The 17,991-nt window shown below is 41.9% G+C and overlaps 2 protein-coding genes across 5 annotated transcripts in view; one reads left to right on the top strand and one right to left on the bottom strand.

The window, feature by feature from the left end:
- Nucleotides 1–1,201, bottom strand: part of LOC120726095 (leucine-rich repeat transmembrane neuronal protein 4) — a 58,552-nt gene extending 57,351 nt beyond the window's left edge. For 3 of the 4 annotated variants that reach the window (XR_005694276.1, XM_040019406.1, XM_040019405.1), the window contains exon 1: nucleotides 290–1,197. Coding sequence is in view for 3 of the 4 variants with exons in the window: in XM_040019406.1 (XP_039875340.1) it covers nucleotides 290–341 (52 nt within the window). In the remaining variant the exon portion in view is untranslated. Of the gene's footprint in view, nucleotides 1–289 lie in introns of all 4 variants that reach the window. The other variant, XM_040019404.1, reaches the window with a different exon arrangement.
- Nucleotides 1,202–9,656: 8,455 nt separating this feature from the next.
- Nucleotides 9,657–14,373, top strand: lrrtm4l2 (leucine rich repeat transmembrane neuronal 4 like 2). Its single transcript, XM_040019407.1, has 2 exons — nucleotides 9,657–9,990; nucleotides 10,504–14,373. The coding sequence occupies exons 1-2, from the start codon at nucleotides 9,987–9,989 to the stop codon at nucleotides 12,105–12,107; spliced, it is 1,608 nt and encodes a 535-aa protein (XP_039875341.1). The 5' UTR covers nucleotides 9,657–9,986; the 3' UTR covers nucleotides 12,108–14,373.
- The last annotated feature ends 3,618 nt before the right edge of the window (nucleotides 14,374–17,991 follow it).

Below are 17,991 nucleotides of genomic sequence, written 5' to 3'. Positions count from 1 at the left end.
GCGCGCACACACACACACACACACACACACTTATGTTCAGCCAAAGTCATGCTCTTGGAAAGGTGATTGATAAACCACACGCATGATGCACAATGTGACAAACAGTTGCTGAGAGAAAAGCCTCCTTTCGGATTCCCCTGCCTGCAGTCATCAGTCATAAACCGCAGGGGGGGCACAGACGCCAGCGACACCAGCTCTAAGTGAATTGTAGTTAGGCAAAAGACAAAAAAAGACTGCGCAGGAATGAACCCTTTAAGCACCCTGCGGAACAGATTTTGGCTATACATACCCATATTTGCTCGGTGTCGACTCTTCCTCTTGCTCAGGGATCTCTGTTGCATGCGTCTCCGGTGCACATGTTTAGACGCACTCGGCGTTTTGCCCAAATAGTTGGACACTTAACCAGGACGCCCGTCTGCGCGGATAAAACGGACACTTTGCGCCGAAGCCGGATCCGCTTTGCTCGCAATCGCACACCTGTCGGAGATGAGAGCAGCTCCAAAAGGTGTGCATCAGCCTCCCTGTCTGTAGTTTCCTACATTACCGCACAACATCAGCTCGATAACGCGTATTTTTTTTCTCCCGAAAGCCCTCGGATGGATGCGCTCAAGCTCGTATCCTCATGAGAGTGACAGTTTAGCGCCTGTCGTGGGAGGCTATTAAAAAAACAGTATAAACACCGAGTCGCCAATTGTTGAATCTAGGTTAAGTGGCAGAGCGAGAGAGACGGGGAGAAAAAACACTGGAAAACGACCAAGTGAAGAAATCTGAGAGGGATAAACTGTGGTCCAAAGCCGATAAGTTGGTTATATCCCGCTTCAGGCGTGGACAGTGGAGAGAGAGTGGGGGGAAAAGAAGCAGGCTGCTGTGGATTAGAGCCGTTAACCGTCGCATTAAAAATAAATCAATTGTACAGCAACAGGAATGATGTTGGTGTTAGATTATTACGGAGCTCGCCGTTGCTCGGTTTCAGGACTTGAGATGCCCTCTTCTGGTCGCAGAGTGGCACTCCGCAACCGGAAAAACCTAAAGTAGACTTCATTGTTATCACAAACGCAGCCTGCATATCAATTATAGGCGAGGGATTGGGAAGCCTGTTAGCTTTTTGTGTGGATATTTGTGAAGATGTGCCGCAAGATGTGCGTTCATTAGAATTAAACCCCACCAAATTTAAGATTATATTGAGCGAAGAAATATTATGTAACTTTAATGCCCTGATTTTCTTTCTCTTTTTTTTCGGGCACATATGAATCTTAAGAGTCATAGGCAGAGGCAGTCATTATACAGCACAGTCCTGTTTAATATTCCATTATCTTTTGCTTGAATATTATTGCTATTTAAGAACCATTTGGCCGCTGGAGGTAGTTAATTTGCGCCTTTATACTACTTAGTTTTCTTTGTAAGTCTGCACATATTTTGAGGTTCGCCACGTGTGTTTCTTTCAAGTAGATGATTAAGAAACAGATGACGGAGGAGCAGGAGGGGTTCTGGGATAAATATCCAAGGAAAATGCGAGGACCTCAAACGCAAACTTCATTATTTTGGCGAAGTCCACGCACAGATTGTTTTCCTCACCGGTAATTAAGTGGAATTATGCAGTGAGTTTTACTCTATCTGAGCCTGCATCGAAGGGTCTATTGGCAAAATCTGTTAATGTGGGTTTTTAATTAGGACTTCGGCAGGTGGGCCTGTAACAAAAAGGTCAGCTTGTTAAGAAGTTGTTAAGGAGTTGGTGGTAAAATAAATCACACATGCAGCCTGCAGTCTGGCTTGTACAGGTAGGATGCAGGTTTTAGATCATATCTGTTAAACATTTCTCAATCTCCATATCACTTTTGTTATTTATTTTCTGAATTAATGTATTTTGCAATGAAGGTTTTGTTGACATTTGCTACATTAGCATTCCACATGCTCTCTTTTGGTCTTATGATACATTTATGAGCAAGAAAAAGTGTAAAAATTAAGTAAGAGCTCACTAGGAACTCTTTATTGGTAGTGATACCGAAATACATCATGCGTAAACAAAGGATGCTCTCAAGGCTTCATAATGGGACTTTGAGTCCGGGTCAAAGTCATCATTTCTAATGGGTCCCTCTGCCCCTTCACTTAATGAGCAGCGCAATTACCAGTAATGGACATTAATGAATATTTGAGCTCAAATCACAAATAGTTTGTGACAAAGAAATTGCTTAAACTAAAATAAAACGGATGCATGTAGCACTTCGCCATCAGTCACTGATTTAATTTCCAGTGTTAGATCGATAAGCTAACTGGAGGTGAAGGGCAGGGCATTAATCTAAAGACACACACACACACACACATACACAATCACTTTCTCTGGCATGGGCACATATGTAACTGAAGGAGTGGCAGTGATGGTAGCACAGCTTTTACCCTTCAGTGTGCTGTGCAGTCACCTCACAATCATCTGTGTGTTTAGAACCATCTGATGGTGCTTCCAAACTTTCATTTCTGAAATGTTTATGTATTCTTAAGCAGACGTGTGACACCGTGTGGTGCAAAACAGTAATATAAGCAGACAGCTCTCGAACGTGTACACGTGTAAAGCAGGGTTATACGTGGGGTTTGTTATCTGGGGAATGATTTGTGACAGCAGTGGTTCTATTTATTTGATTAGTGCAGCAGCACTGACCCAGTTTTGCAGTAATTTGAATTTAAAAGGATGGAAATAAACTTAAATCAAAAACTTTTGTGTGTATGCATTTTTTACACACCAGTAATGTTCAGACTTGGTGCTTTTTTTATTATGGATTACCAACTTTTTCTGTTATCTACTTTTTATTCTCTTGGATTTACTTAAATGTATTTATCTTGAATATATATTGTGCATATTAAGAGCAAATATATCCTTTCAGCTTATATGAAGTCTGCTTCTTGGAGGTTTTAGACGTACTCTAACTGGTCACTGTATTAGTTATATCTTTTTTACAGTTGCAATCTTTTACCTTCAGAACTGCTTTAAGTCTTCATAGCATAGATTCAGTAAGATGCTGCTTCTGAGATTTTAGTCCATATTGACATGACAGCATCACACAGTTGCTGCAGATTTGTCAGCTGCACATACATAATGTGAATCTCCTGTTGCACCACATCTTAAATGTTCTCTATTGGATTGAGATCTGGTGACTATGGAGGCCATTTGAGTACAGTGTTCAAAATACCAGTTTGAGATGATCTGAGCTTTGTGACATGTTGCTCTGCTGGAGATGACTGTGGTTATAAAGGGATGGACATGGGCAACAATACTCAGACAGGCTGTATGTTTTAACAATGCATATTTGGCACCAAAGTATGCCAGAAAAATATCCCAAACAGTATTACACCACCACTAGCAGCCAGAACAGTTGATATAAGGCAGGATGGATACATGTTTTTATGTTGTTTATGCCTAATAATTCTGACCCTACCATCCAAATGTCACAGCAGAAATTGAGACATTTTGTGTGTGTCCTTCTGCATCTGTTGGTTGTAACAAGTGTTTATTTGAGTTACTGTTGCCTTCCTATCAGCTCGAAGCAGTCATTCTCCTCTGACCTCAGTCATCAACGAGACATTTTTTCCCAGAGAACTGCCACTCACTGGATATCTTCTCTTCTCAGACCATCCTCTGTAAACTCTAGGGATGGTTGTGAGGGAAAATCCCAACATATCAGCACTTTCTGGAAAACTCCAACCAGCCAACAGCCAGGCACCAACAACCATCATCATCCCATTCAGTTTTCAGTTAGCAGGTCATCTTCCTCATGTCTGCATGCCTAAATGCATCAAGTTGTTGCCATGCAACTGGTTTATTAGATATTTGTATTAACAAGCAGTTGTTAGCTAACAAAGTGGCCAATGAGTGTACAGTAACTTTAAGATTAGGAACATTGTTTTGTTAGCAGACTGCAGTGCATGAATAAGAATGTGGAACTACGTCTATCCCTTGAGATTGGCCATGAAAGTCTGCTAAAAGAAGCAGTAAGGACATGAAAAGAGTGATTCCCTGTCATCCATTTATTCACTTCTATACATTATAAAGACAAAATTAAAAGACACATTGATTTTTAATATCTATTTTATGGTGGATGGAAATAAAATGGAGAAGAGTAATATTGGCAATATCATATCACAAGATCTCTCCCCATTGTTGGTGGCCCACTTTTGTGTCAAGTAATTTAAATCCAGAGTAAAACTGCACGTGTCTGAGGTGAAATGTACCGCACCGTTCTAGTTGGTCTGTGAGGTCGATCCCCTTGGGGTCTCTTTTGTCCTCATACACAAACATCTCAAAAGTTTTTTCCACATATGGATGTATGGAATAGGAAGAAATTTTGATGTTTATGGTGGAAAAAGCTGTTATATCCTGTATTCCTATCCCTATTTTTTTTTTTTTTTTTTTTTAAATCACAGCACCTCCTTGCTGTATAATCATCCCAAGCCGGGTTCCTTTAAATCCCCTGTGGTCTGTGCATCACTTCTTATTTATGTTGTTGAACAAATCTAACATGACCCACTTTCACATTTCATTCAGCTTTTTCTGGAATCTGCGAGAACTGGCATATGCAAGGAATAATTGAGTTTCACAGTACATTTATAGGCAACTTTTACACTGAAAGGAACGTGTCTACCTCAACTCCTTTAAGCCTTTCTCACTTGCATGTTTGCTTTGTGCTTATTCTTGCTTTCAAGCTGAAATCCATCTGCTTGCCAAACTGAGACAATCACGTGGGTTTCTCTGCTGCTGGATAATGGCACCTCAGGAGTCATCGGGAACAAGTTAACACCATAAGAGACCAGAAGAATGGCTTTCTTTTGACTTTAAACAGCACAGAGAGCAGGGGCATAAACAACAAAAAGGTATATGCACTCACCTCACTTTGCAAATACCTCAGCCACCAAACTGCTTACTATGAAACTTTAATGACTGTCTGTGACTGACTGAACCCTGAATAATAGAGCATGGGCGGAACTGCTTTTTTGCAGCATAATGAATCCCACTGAAACGGGATTTAGAAATGTATAGTAAAATAATTAGCACAAAGCAGATTCAAACAGATTTAATTTGCGCTGACCCTGACTTCTAAATTTGAAGTTTTAATTACCTCCTGAACATTAAAAAAACATCCTAGCAGCAAGTAAATATTTCTGAAAAAGAAGCCTGGTCCCAAAACATCTGCCACTCTACCCCCTGCTGCTCCTGTGACTCAAACAGCATGCTTGTTTCTGCCATTTAATACACTAGAGAGAGCGTGTGCCAACTGATTGCTGTATATGAAAGCTGATTCCTCCAAAACCGATCCTCATCCTAACACAGCTCACTGGTCGCACCATCGTGCAGCCACTTTTCAACAGTTTTGAAGTTACGTGCTGATTTGAAGTTGCAAAGTCATTCATCTCACCTGGGCTTATACTCACTTTTACATCTTTCTCATCTTTCTCAGCAGCTGTAACACTGATGCATTTAACGGGGGGGGGGGGGGGGGGGGGGGGTGTTAAACAGTCGTTAAAATGCTTAAAACAAAACTCTTCGGCTTCGTTTCTCCAGTAAAAGATCATTAAAGCATCTCTCTATATTCTAAGTCTACCTCTTCAAACTCAGCTCTCATGCATAAGATAAACTTCTCCTTCTGCGAGGAGGCCTGTGAGGATCGGTTGGTAATGCATTATAGAGATGATGGTAATGGGCTTGTGCATTCGAATCCTGAGTCAAACAACCATAATGTTCCAAATGAGCCTTTCCTTGCACCGCAAATATCAAGGTGCTGCTTTTAAAAATGGTTTATGTTGCTTTCATTTGTGTATTTCCTCATACATAATGCAGCGTACATAGAAAAGCTCTGCACACACGAGACAGCTGGGCAACAAGGATTCCCTATCATCAACAACCACAACAAAAAAAGCCGACAATGTAACGGTCCTACTTCCAACTGGGGACTGAGAAGACAACTTGAGTAGGCAACAGGCTTCGCTGTTTTATAAAGTATTGATGTAAATATAAAAGAAAACAAAGGGCTGTGCTCTAGCTCACAAATGATTTGTGTTATTGTAGGTGATGCGACAAAGCAAATCCAGTCAGTGAGGAGAAACAGTGACTCTGTTCCTGTTTATCATCTTATCAGGGACCTGTAGAGGCCAGCCGAACAGCTGATCTCCCTACAACAGCAATTCTTCCTCATATACTTAATAATAGAGTAAAACCAGGGTGACCATTTTAAAACAAGATATTTCAGTAAAAGAAGCTTGGTATTTCAATATGTGGTCTATATTTGGCAATATGACTGGTATGAATGGTGGAGACGGGTTGCAAAGAAGCTTGCATACGTGGACAGGCTAAAGCAGTTTAAATTTTCTGGCTGGATGTGCTGAAGGGCATCAGCTGAGCCATCACCAGATGTGGCCAAGCATCGAGGTTAGCTGATTTGGCGGGATTGCGGCTGAGCTTTACTTTCAGGCATGTCTCAAATGACAATATGCTCAATATCTGTATTTGTCAGGGATGGCAGGACCAGATTCTATTTCGAGTATGTATTCTCTAAACAAATAAAAAAGATAAAATGAGAAAATGTCTGTAAATAATGAGCAGTTGAGGATCTCAGTCACTTAGATGTTTGTTTTTCCACTGTGTACTGTTTACCTTTTTCATTTTGTTCCCAATTGCGATAAAAGTGCTATATAGTTGTTTAAACCTTACGTGCAAATAAAATTTTAATGAACCTGCTGCTTTAGAGTGACTGAGAGTCATTTGTTTGCATGAGCAATGAGACGTTGTGGCCAACCTCTTCGCGCAACCGCTGAATACCTGGGCATCAAATTCATTTCAATGCAGTTTGAGATATAGCAGTAAAAAGCTGTCAAATACTAAAAGAAGGCCTGAAAAGTGCAACAGAAACTCAGTTTCTTTCTGCAGAGTTTCCCTCCTGTGGATTTCAATATGTGCAGCAGCAGTCACGTAAAGGCAAATTAGCCATCAAGTTATCTCTGTGATGCATGTGATGCTGTAACAGAAGGCAACTACATTCAAACATCTACCCATCTACTTCTGCTTATCCAGTTCCAGGTCTTGGGGGGGGGGAATTCCTCCCATCTGTCATAGGACGAGTTATGAGGGGCGCACCCTGGACAGGTCGCCAATCTGCAGAAGGGCACAAAATTACCATGAGAGGCAATTTTGAGAATATAAACATGGTTGATAATTTGTGGCCTAGTGAGAAGAGTAAAATGTCAGAGAAAGTTGACTGAGTGGGTGATTAAATCCATCCACCTGTGAGCACCAGATGTGCGTTATATTGACAACAATATGTGACTGCATGCAACTCACTGTGCAGTCCACATGTGGCACAGTGCAGGCTCTTAACAAGTCAGTTCAGACACAAACTTATGCCTGTAAAGCCCAACTTTTCTTCATCTTCCACGCTGTAACATCCTGTTTATTAGCATCGTTTTGAAAAGGCGGGCTCGCATTTTTGATCTCTGAGAACGGGTTTGAAAATGGCCCAGAGGAGGATTTGTCTGCTGTCACTGGCAGTTAAGAGATAGCGGTTGTCACATCTGATGACATCCACAATTATACTGTCAATACAGAAGATGGAGTCGGCGTGCATACGGAGTCATTTACCATATACAAAGTGAGTTCCGGTTGATAACCTGTTTGTGGAAGCTGACACCATCACTGACAAACAGCACAGCTCACACCCTTAGCTGAGAGCAGGTTTCATTTTCTCTATAGTATTTATGTAGAAACTGGCACTTCTTCCACCTTAATGTTACAAATTGTCAAGCAAGCACTTTGCCCCCTAAATGAAAAGTAATCTATGAATTGAATAAATGCATTTAAATGACATTTAATTACAAAGTGTGCCACTATAGACATAATCAACCCTCTCTTTAAAGAGCAGAAATACATTTCTCTTTAATGCGCTCCACAGGGATGGCAGGAAATATTGCTTTCCCAGTAATATTACAAATATGAATATGAATTCATCAGCTTGCTCTTGTTACCCACAAGTGATCTGGTTGGTTACCTATCTCTCTCCAGTCTTTGCTGAACTGGTGAATTTCCAGGTCTCTGCAAGCCATACTGTCATGGTCCGGGTGTGTGCCACTGTGTCTCCCTCCGAGCTGGCGTTTCCACCCCTGGGAGGGGCTTCAGTGTTTTTGCTGATCGCTTACACCTGTGGGTAATTTAGCCGGGGACTCATAAGGCCAGCGTACTCAATCTCTCTTCGCCAGATTCTCTGCTAACGTCACTACACCTAACTGCCAATCCCTGCCGAAGAGCTCCTACTTGGATATTGGACCATCTGGCAGTCCCACAGGCTATTACCCGAATCACCTACCTGCCTCTCTGCCTCCACGCCAGGAGTTTTTGGATTACACACCCGGACTACTCACCCCTCTACGTCATCTCCGACCACCTGTGGCAAGTACGCAGTACGAAGGAGGATTCTGAACCAACAACATATTCATATGTCTCCTTATCCGTATCTGAACATCTGCACTCTGTTACAGTGACCCCGACCTTTTCCTGGATCTAATGTGACTCGCTTTCCAGTCCAGTTCTCGGAATAGCTGTCCCCTCTGACCCGGACCAGATTGTTACTTAGATTCAGTGGTGGAACGTCGTACTTGTCTAACTCACCTTTTGTTTATGAATATTTGTGAAGTCATTAAACATTATTCTTAAAATCTACTTACGTGCTGTTCGGCGTCCTGCATTTGAGTCCTGTCCCTCGTCTAAAACGGTCTCGGCCGTAACACATACGCTTCCCTCCGCGTGCACAAGGGGTTGCTGTTACCACACCTTACAACTGAAGACTCTCTGACTGCTGTGCATTTTCCACGCTGTTGTGTCCAATGAGGTGAGTGCGTGCTCTAAGCAGATTTAGCAGAGTATGAAAGATGAGCGTGAAACAACCACAAAATTAGAGGTACCCTCATCCCCTCCCACTTCCAGTATGTTTTGTTTCCCCTTTTGTTCCTCTGCCGTCTGTTGAGTGCACACTTCATAAAGGCCATTTATAATCCCGCTGTCTGGAACATATCTAGCCAGCAAGAGGTGCTGACTGTTTATCTGCGTTAAAGTGTCAACATCACACTTAAGCTGTTAGAATAATTAGCATTTTTGACAAGCTACTCATCACACGTTTTCTGTCACTATTTGGGGTTTTTTTTTTTTTTTTTTGGTTTTTGTTTTCCTGAATGAATGATTGCAAGTGCTGAATGAATGGTGGATGTGGATCACAGCCCCCCACCTCCACCACCAGCCCAGAGTTTGGTGTTTTGATTACCCGCACCTCCGCCCCCGTTTGTTGTCTCTGTCATCATCATGTTCGGCACTCATCAGGACACCGGTGCAAGTAAACGAGGTGAAATCTTACTATAAATAAATACAAATAAAATACCTAAAATAAAAAATGCAAAGCTTGGTTTCAAAGCTAATTTTTAGAATTAATTTTAGGTAGCTTTTAATTCAACCCAGGTTTAAAAAAAAAAAAAAAAAAAAAAAATACGAGCAATTAATAGATAAAAAAAAAAAATACTAATACTTTGCTTTAATTAATTGATTAATTAATAGCTGGTTTAGGCATGCGAGGCTGGAGGTGAGCTTATATACTGTATGTGTGTTTGGAGACGCCTACGCCTCTGAGGGGAGAGAGAGGGGGGGAGAGAGAGAGAGCACAGAGTGGAGGATTGTGCATCAGTCTGTTGGCGCTCAAATGGGTAATTGCGCACACAGCCGACTGGACTATCGTGGCGACTCCAAGTACGACCCAGGTGTGAAGGCGTCCTATTTCTGAGCGGCATGCAGGGATCAGGGGGTTTGGACCGCTGCGGAAAACTTGCTTCTGCTGCTCAAGTCATGCTCAATGTGCAACTCTGAAGCCGCATAAACTGCGACTGAGAGCAGTTTAACGCGTCTCTTATCGTTCTTTTTTTTTTTTTTTTTAACCCCCCCTAGAGGATTACTCCTTCCCTCGGTAACCATGGGTAAGTCATTATGTTCCTCACAATTTAGTGACACAGTTTCTCCCTCCTGAGGCTCCTCGTAGCCAAGACGACGGCAGTGATCAGTTTTTAATGGCAGATCATTATTATTAATTATTATTATTTCTGTTTAGTTCCTAAACTGAATTTTGCTTTTATATATTTATTTATTTAATTAATTATTTATTACCTAATGATAAGCAAGGAGGATTTTCAGCAGAATTTTACGTGTCTGGTCCTTGAAAAGCTAATAATAATTACTGTTATTTGCTTTTCTCTTTATGTGAATATGATCACATATGCATACCTTAAAAATAACTGACGTCAGACTGTTATCAATTCTTCATGAAGCAGGTCTGGAGTCTGAGACATCAGACCTCAAGCTGCTCCTCTCTCCATGATCTCCTGTTTGAAGGATGAATTCTTTGCCTTTACTTATTTGAGCGTCCTTGAGCAGGCATTTTCTTAAACCATGTCATCTCTTTGATTGCTTGTGCTCCACTCTACCCCCAACAGGTTCTGTGATGTTGGACTGGCGGTTATCATGTCTTCTTCTGCAGGCAGCTGTTTTGCTGCTGCTCAGCAAGGGGGAGAGGATGTGCCCCGTGAGTTGTCGCTGCGAGGGAAAGATCGTTTATTGTGAGTCGGGCATCTTCCACGACGTTCCAGAAAACATCACCATGGGATGCCAAGGTCTGTCTCTGCGTTACAACAACCTGCAGGTTCTGCTGCCGTACCACTTCGCTCATCTTGGTCAGCTTGTGTGGCTTTACTTGGACCACAACTCAATCAATGCCATAGATGCTTTAGCTTTCCACGGGGTGCGCAGGCTGAAAGAACTGATCCTGAGCTCAAACAAAATATCCCATCTGCACAACAACACATTTAGTGCCATACCAAACCTGAGGAATCTGGACTTATCCTATAATCAGCTGCAGTCTCTCCATCCCGGACATTTCTACGGGCTGCGCAAGCTACAGAATCTCCACTTCAGGTCCAATGGACTGAAACAGATCCTCGTTCGTACTTTTTTGGAATGCCGCAGCCTGGAGTTCCTCGACCTGGGTTATAACCGCTTGCGGAGCCTCACCCGCACCGCGTTTTTGGGGCTGTTCAAGTTGAGGGAACTTCATTTAGAGCACAATCAATTTACCAGGATTAATTTCTTTATTTTCCCACGCCTCAGCAACCTCCAGGCTCTTTATTTGCAATGGAACCGCATACGATTCATCAATCAAGGTGTGCCGTGGACTTGGCAGAAACTTCAGAAACTGGACCTCTCGGGGAATGAAATCCAAATCTTGGATCCCGCTGTTTTCCAGTGCATGCCAAACTTACAGATACTGAACCTCGAATCAAACAAGCTGAGTAGCGTGCCTGTGGAGGCTGTGGCAGCATGGACTTCGCTGACCACCATCAGCCTGGCAGGTAACGCCTGGGACTGCAGCCCCAGCATCTGCCCTCTCATGACATGGCTGAGAACCTTCAAAGACTCCAAAGACATCAGCATGATATGCAGCAGTCCCAAGTCTGTGCAGGGCGAAAGAGTGGTGGACGTAGTGAGAAACCACTCAGTATGCATAGACATGTTAAATGTGTTCTCGACCACTTTCATCATTAGAAATTCAGCTGAAATTGTGAACATCACAGCTCCCCCGTCTCCCTCTGATGTTACAGACCGGGCTGCACAGACGTCCACTGCTTCACCTGACCAGCCTGGCAGGACAGACAGAGAGACAACAGAGTCCATAACTATGAGCTCTACAGCCCACAACTCCCCCGAAACCCCTACATCATTTATCCCTGAGCTACAGTTTGAACATATGGCTTTCCATAAAATCATTGCGGGCAGCGTAGCCCTGTTCTTGTCAGTGTCATTGATTCTGCTGGTTATTTATGTCTCGTGGAGGCGCTACCCCAACACCATGAGGCAGCTGCAGCAGCACTCAGTCAACCATAAGCGCAGAAAAAAGGCCCGCAAGCAGGAACAGGACCTTAACTCTCAGTTGCAAGAGTACTATCTGAGCTACCACTCAAACTCTGAGACAATGGACTCCTTGGTGAACGAGCCAAGGCCGTGCACGTGCACTATATCAGGATCAATAGAATGCGAGGTCTGAGCTGCCCACTAAAACACGAGATATAAAGTGCAATTGCTAAGCAGAGGTAGATAGGCTTTGTTTCCCCTCCAAAAAAAAAGATTAAGTGGTTTTTATCTCTAATATGAGATGATAGATTCTGCAGCAGTGAATAAAATACTGGGGGGCATAGTACAATATAATTATATGCAGAGAAAAGAAGATTGGAATGGAGAAATATATTTGGAGAGCTAATTATCGCCCTGACTGACACAAGAACAGTGGCAGGGTCAGTCGGGTTAGCTGTGTCTGACCTTACAAAAAGACTGGATCTTTGCTAACGCGAAAGTCAGCTCCACAGAGAGACTGACCTTATTCTTAGTCAGAGTATATTGCCATAGAACATACGAGCCAACAAAGCCACTTTTTACTTGCAACTGTTTTGTTTTTTAAATTTTATTTATTACTATTATATAGCTTGTAAAGCATTTTGGATAAATGTCAGTACCTTTGAGTGTATGTGTGTATATGAGTGTGCTATGGGGATGAACTAATAGGACTGCACCTTATTCTCACAGATAGTTTTTGTCCAGTTAAATTATTTTTGCATTGGGCCCCACAGTATAGCAGTAGCACTACCATAAAAATGGACGAGGGTGGGGGGCAATCACAGAGAACAATCTTGTCCTGAGATCATATGCATGAGGCCGTTCTCTTTACTTTAGATGCTTCTTTCTCCTGTAAAAGGATCCGTCCTGACTACAGAAAAAAAGAGAAAAAATATGTGTGCAATTTGATTTTCTGTGAGAAAAGCCACACAGATGAACAGTATTTAAATACCCATGAGTCTGAATCTCAGGACTGACGTTTTCCAAGCTGTACAAATCTGTCAGGTCCAACAGAAGGCCTTGTGTGTGTGTGTGTGTGTGTGTGTTAAGAAGTAACAATGTTGACTTTCAACATATTTTGTATTGATTACCGCTGTCATTGTATGGACTGTTTGTGTAAAGACGTAATAATGTGGATACTAGGAATTCTATGTGACTGTATAATTAAAAGAAACACTGACAACTGATGAAAAAAAAGAGAGAAGAAAATGTGTGTGTGATGAGAACGCTGACATCTGACGCGGTGCATGGCGAAAAAAAAATCTCTTGAAATCCATGCATTGTGATGTGGATGTTTCACATCTCATTGGATTTGCAGCTGCACGCGAGGGGGAGCTGACATATTTCCACGTCTCTCGTTTTCCTGCTGTTTTCTCTTACACCCTCTCCCGGCACTACAGTATTGATTGTATCTGGGTTAACACCTCAAACAGAGGGTAGGGGGACCGTGTCAGTCCCTGGGATATAGCTGATCTTGTTTAAAAAATAAAATAAAATAAAATAAAATAAAAAAAGAGGAGAGGAGTATTATACTCTGTTTTACTGCGGAAAGGTTTGGTTTAAGTGGAGCCCAAGTAGGCGATGCCATTCTTTGAGACAAAGAGACATTTTTGGTCCCTGAAACCAGAAAGAGATTAAGAATCTCTGCTTTATATAACCATGTATTCACTGTCAGTTTGAAAATACAGCTCTGGTGCAGTGAAAGGAAGGACAGAATAGAGGCAGGCCACTGAGGGACAGTGGGTGTTACAGGTCAAGGCAGTTATGCTATTATGAAGCTATCAGCTGCACTGGTCTGCTTTTTTTCCCCATCTCCTCCCTTACGTATTCTCTTTGTGTGTGTGTGTGTGTGTGTGTGTGTGTGTGTGTGTGTGGTTTGTTTACTGTGTTGACAGAAAAATGAACCTGTGCCAGGAGACATGCAAATGTTCACACGTTGAGCAAGACACACAGGCAGTACTAGTGTTAGCATATATGAGCAATAAAAAGGGGTATTCGTCCCAACGCGAGAGATTCCGCTGAAAAATGGCATCCTACAGTCTCTCCCTCGCAGCTGTCACATTTTTTTTGCTGTCTGCTTTTTTTCTCTCCACCTGTTGTGTTTTGAAGTAAATGCACGCTTGAATCCCTCTTATTATCTGCTATTAGCCCGTTCGCATGTGTCGTGTGCTATACGTGGAAACTTTCTGACAGGTCAAAGGTTGTTTAGATGTGGATTTATGATCGCTCAAAATCCACTTTCCTTATCCTCCAGGCAGGCGTCGAGGCACGCTGCCAACAGAATTTATATCCATAAATCTGGTTTCTAGCTTGCATATTTCTTCTTGTGGGCCTGTGGGAAAAATGTGAGGCCGTACAAAGAAAAAATACATAATATGAACAGGACAAACGATTTGTTGATCTAATTTCCGCAGCTATTGTAATTAGTGTTTGATTTGTCGTGTAGTGATTGATGAAAAGCAATTCCTTGTGTTTTGAAATGTTTTGGTGTTGTGCGGCTAAGAAAGGAATACTGATTAGAGAGCTGCGGCCTGCATCCTTCAGATCGCTATTGGAGGATATCTGTGCGGATGAAAGATGCTAGGAATGCGCTGCTTCAGCTTCAAGCAACATTGCACAAGTAGAATCACATTTCACTGGTGAACTCTGTAAAAAGCTAAACCTTTACATACTAAATATCTAATACCTCTGTGAAGTTCAGCTCAACAAGGCCAGAAATGCTCACTTGCTCGCCCCTCCCTGGTGGTCATGAAGTTTTGATTTACAGCAGTCACTGGGGATTTTTCCAAGGTAATGCATGTAACTCTTTGTACAAGGTGTATGCTGGTTATTTGAAAGGTAAGCACACTAATCCTAACGCAGCAGTGATGGTATTTTATCCCCTCAAACACATAATTTTCTTTTTATCTGGCTGCCTGATTTCTATTTTTGAGGGAGGTAATTTAAAGTAATCACTCAAAATTTGGGCAATAGCATATTAGCATTCGTGCCAAGAGTTTGATGAGAAAATTGATAACACTCCTGTGTTTGTCTGGTAAATATAAGGCAACAGCCAGCAGCCAGTTAGCTCAACTTTGCATGAAGAATGAAAATGAGGAAACTAGCCTTGGTTTGTCCAAAGGTAACAATCGCCACCCAACGTCATCGCTAAAGCTCGGTAGTTAACATCCCATTTGTTTAATCCTTAAACAAGCCAAAGGATTAAGACTGTCATATGTAGTGGGTTACATCGCTGATGTAACTTCCTGAAGGATCAGGTGGTTAGCTGACACCTCGTATAGTTAAGGCTTTAGCTCATTCTTTTTAATTGTTGTTGTTTTGTACATATCTAAGATACATGGTGTGTGTTTTTACTGGTCGTGGCTACATTATCAACCTGTGTACCGTTAGCTACATGGTGTAGAGGTTGCCGAACATATAAAAACTCCCTGGTTAGAGACCAGAAGGAAATACCAACCCGGTCTCAGAGAAGTCACAAGCTAGTGTACTCCCAGTGCTGGTCCAAAGCCTAGATAAATGGTGTTGTTGTGTCAGGAAGGGAATCCAGTGTAAAATTACAGTGCAGCCCTCCTGAGCCAGGTTCTGCCAGAGGTTTGTTCTTGTTAAAGGGATTTTTTCCTTCCCACTGTTGCCAAGGGCTTGCTCATAGGGGGTCGTCTCTGTATTACTGCAGGGTCTTTACCTTACAATACAAAGCACCATATGATGGCTGTGGTCATGATTATGTTGTGCTATATAAACTGAAATGAACTGAAATTGAAAATCTGTGCTAAACCAAAGGTGTGGAATCATCTGCTGTGGCAACCTCTTATAGGAAGTAAAGGAGTGTCTGAAAGTACTGATAATAATATGTGCTGGTTTGTCGACTTTGTTTTCCTTTTGACAAAGCAGTGGGAGGTTTTTACGTTGGGCCCACAGTATTGCAGTAGCACTACCATAAAAATGGATGCAGGTGGGAAATTCCAGTATTTAAAAACAGGCATGATCTTGATATTGAGGGTACAGGCAGAAAAAAAGTGACATCTTTTAATCCACCTCTCGGCAACCAAGTGAATTTCTCAATTAAATCAAAGACATGAAAAAACAACTACAAGTTATTTATATATGCAAATGACTGATAAATTCTTTCTCTTTTCCTTAAGCATATTTACCAGCTTTAATAGCATGGCTGTTTCTGCTTTCACCTTGTGTATTTGTGTGTGTCGTGGTGACTGTCTAATGGGAACAACTGCAAATGCATTTAGGATTTCTGCAGACATATTTTGTCAGCTGAATGCAGTTGTGAGGCTTCAAATGTGTGTATTTGACTTCAAAATCAAGGTCAAGTCCAGAGGATGAGTGCGGTGAAACTATTGGCTACTCATATGATAATGCAGTAATGACTGTTGAGTGCGCGCAGTTTAGAATATTAACATGTCAATGGGTGCCACAGCTGTAGGGTCCCATTGCAAAAGGGTCTTTCATTCAATATTGTGTTTTCTATTGCATTTGTGCCAGGCTTCCATCCAGTGGAAAGGATTTCTTCAAGGATGATTGAGTCATCCAAGTCTTTTATTGGACAAACGTGCTCAGCAGACAGGGAATTTCCTTTCTTTCTTTCTCCTTTAAAACAGCGAGCATCACATCCACTCCTACATGCAATTTAGGACCAAGGCTCAGGACCTTTAAGTCGAGACTTTTACGCTAATATATTCAAATGATTACAATCAGTCAAAAATAGAGTCACTGAAGTATGAAAGGCTTCAAAGGCAGTTGTCACACTCTGGGGAGACAGAATTGCCCTGTCTCTAGTGTGCCACAACTAGATTTCTTTGTTACTTCACCTTTTGTGCACTGTATGTCACCTGTAAAATTCATTTCAATACTAATGCCTAACAGCTTTTGTCACATGTCCCAGTGATAGTCAGAGAGACCTTTCAGCGTTCAGTAAAAGCACGCTGTTTTTCGTTCAAACAAGACGACATTACTGAGCGAATTGCTGCAAAGAATTTTAAGATAACTTCAGAGAAAATGACTTTTTGCCGTAATCTATTCCCTCACTTTCATCTTTCCGCTTCATCACTCAGTGTAAACTTAAACATATACTGGAAATTTAATGAAAAAAATCACAAAATTTTGATTTTCTCTGCCGTTTGTCCTGAAGCAGTAGGATGTAGAAACTTTCTTCGCAGATATAGACACAGATATATTCATTGTGTGATCTTCTCTGAACAGTGTAGACTAACGGCCTCTTTATTAAGTACAGATTATAAATATCTCATCAGTCAGTCACGTGGAAGCAACTCAACTCATTTAGGCATGTAGACATGGTCAGTACAACCTGCTGAAGTTCAAACCGAGCATCTGAATGGAGAAGGAAGGTGATTTAAGTGACATTAAATGTGGGATGGTTCTTGTTGGTAGATGGGCTGGTCTGAGTAATTCACAAACTGCTGATCTAACAGGATTTCCTCACACAACTATCTCTAGCATGGTCTAAAAAAAGAGCAAATATCCAGTCAGTGGCAGTTCTCTGGAGGAAAATACCTTGTTGATGTTAGAGTTCAGAGAAGAATGGGCAGACTGCTTTAAGCTGATAGGAAGGCGACAGTAAGTCAGACCGCTATTTGTTACAACCAGGTCTAAAGAAGCAGTAGCAGAAGACCACGCTGCAAGCAGCTCAACAAAATCAGATGAAAGAAGACTGGAAAAATGTTCCCTGATGCGATGGTGGTGACTTGATTTCTGACGTTACATTCAGATTGTGAGCTAACAATTTGGTGTAAACGACCTGAAAAAATAGTTCCATCCTGCCTCGTATCAACAGCTCGGGCTGCTGGTGGATTTTTTCCTGGAAGCCTCTTTGACCCAACTGGGCATTGTTTAAACATTACATCTGACCGGAGTATAAAGAATTAACCCAGTACTAGCAAAGGATACCTAATAAAGTGACTGGTAAGTGTACTTGTATATGAGTACTGATCTGTGCTCCTAATCATTCCCATGTATACTAAACAGTTAGTCAGTACAGTAAAATCTTTCCAGCAGTGAGTTTTGAT

The sequence above is a fragment of the Simochromis diagramma genome, unplaced genomic scaffold (genome assembly GCF_900408965.1).
Source record: "Simochromis diagramma unplaced genomic scaffold, fSimDia1.1 OVJJ01000822.1, whole genome shotgun sequence".
Classification (NCBI taxonomy): domain Eukaryota; kingdom Metazoa; phylum Chordata; class Actinopteri; order Cichliformes; family Cichlidae; genus Simochromis; species Simochromis diagramma.
Note: the sequence above shows the minus strand (reverse complement) of the source record. Positions and strands in the feature narration are given on the sequence as shown.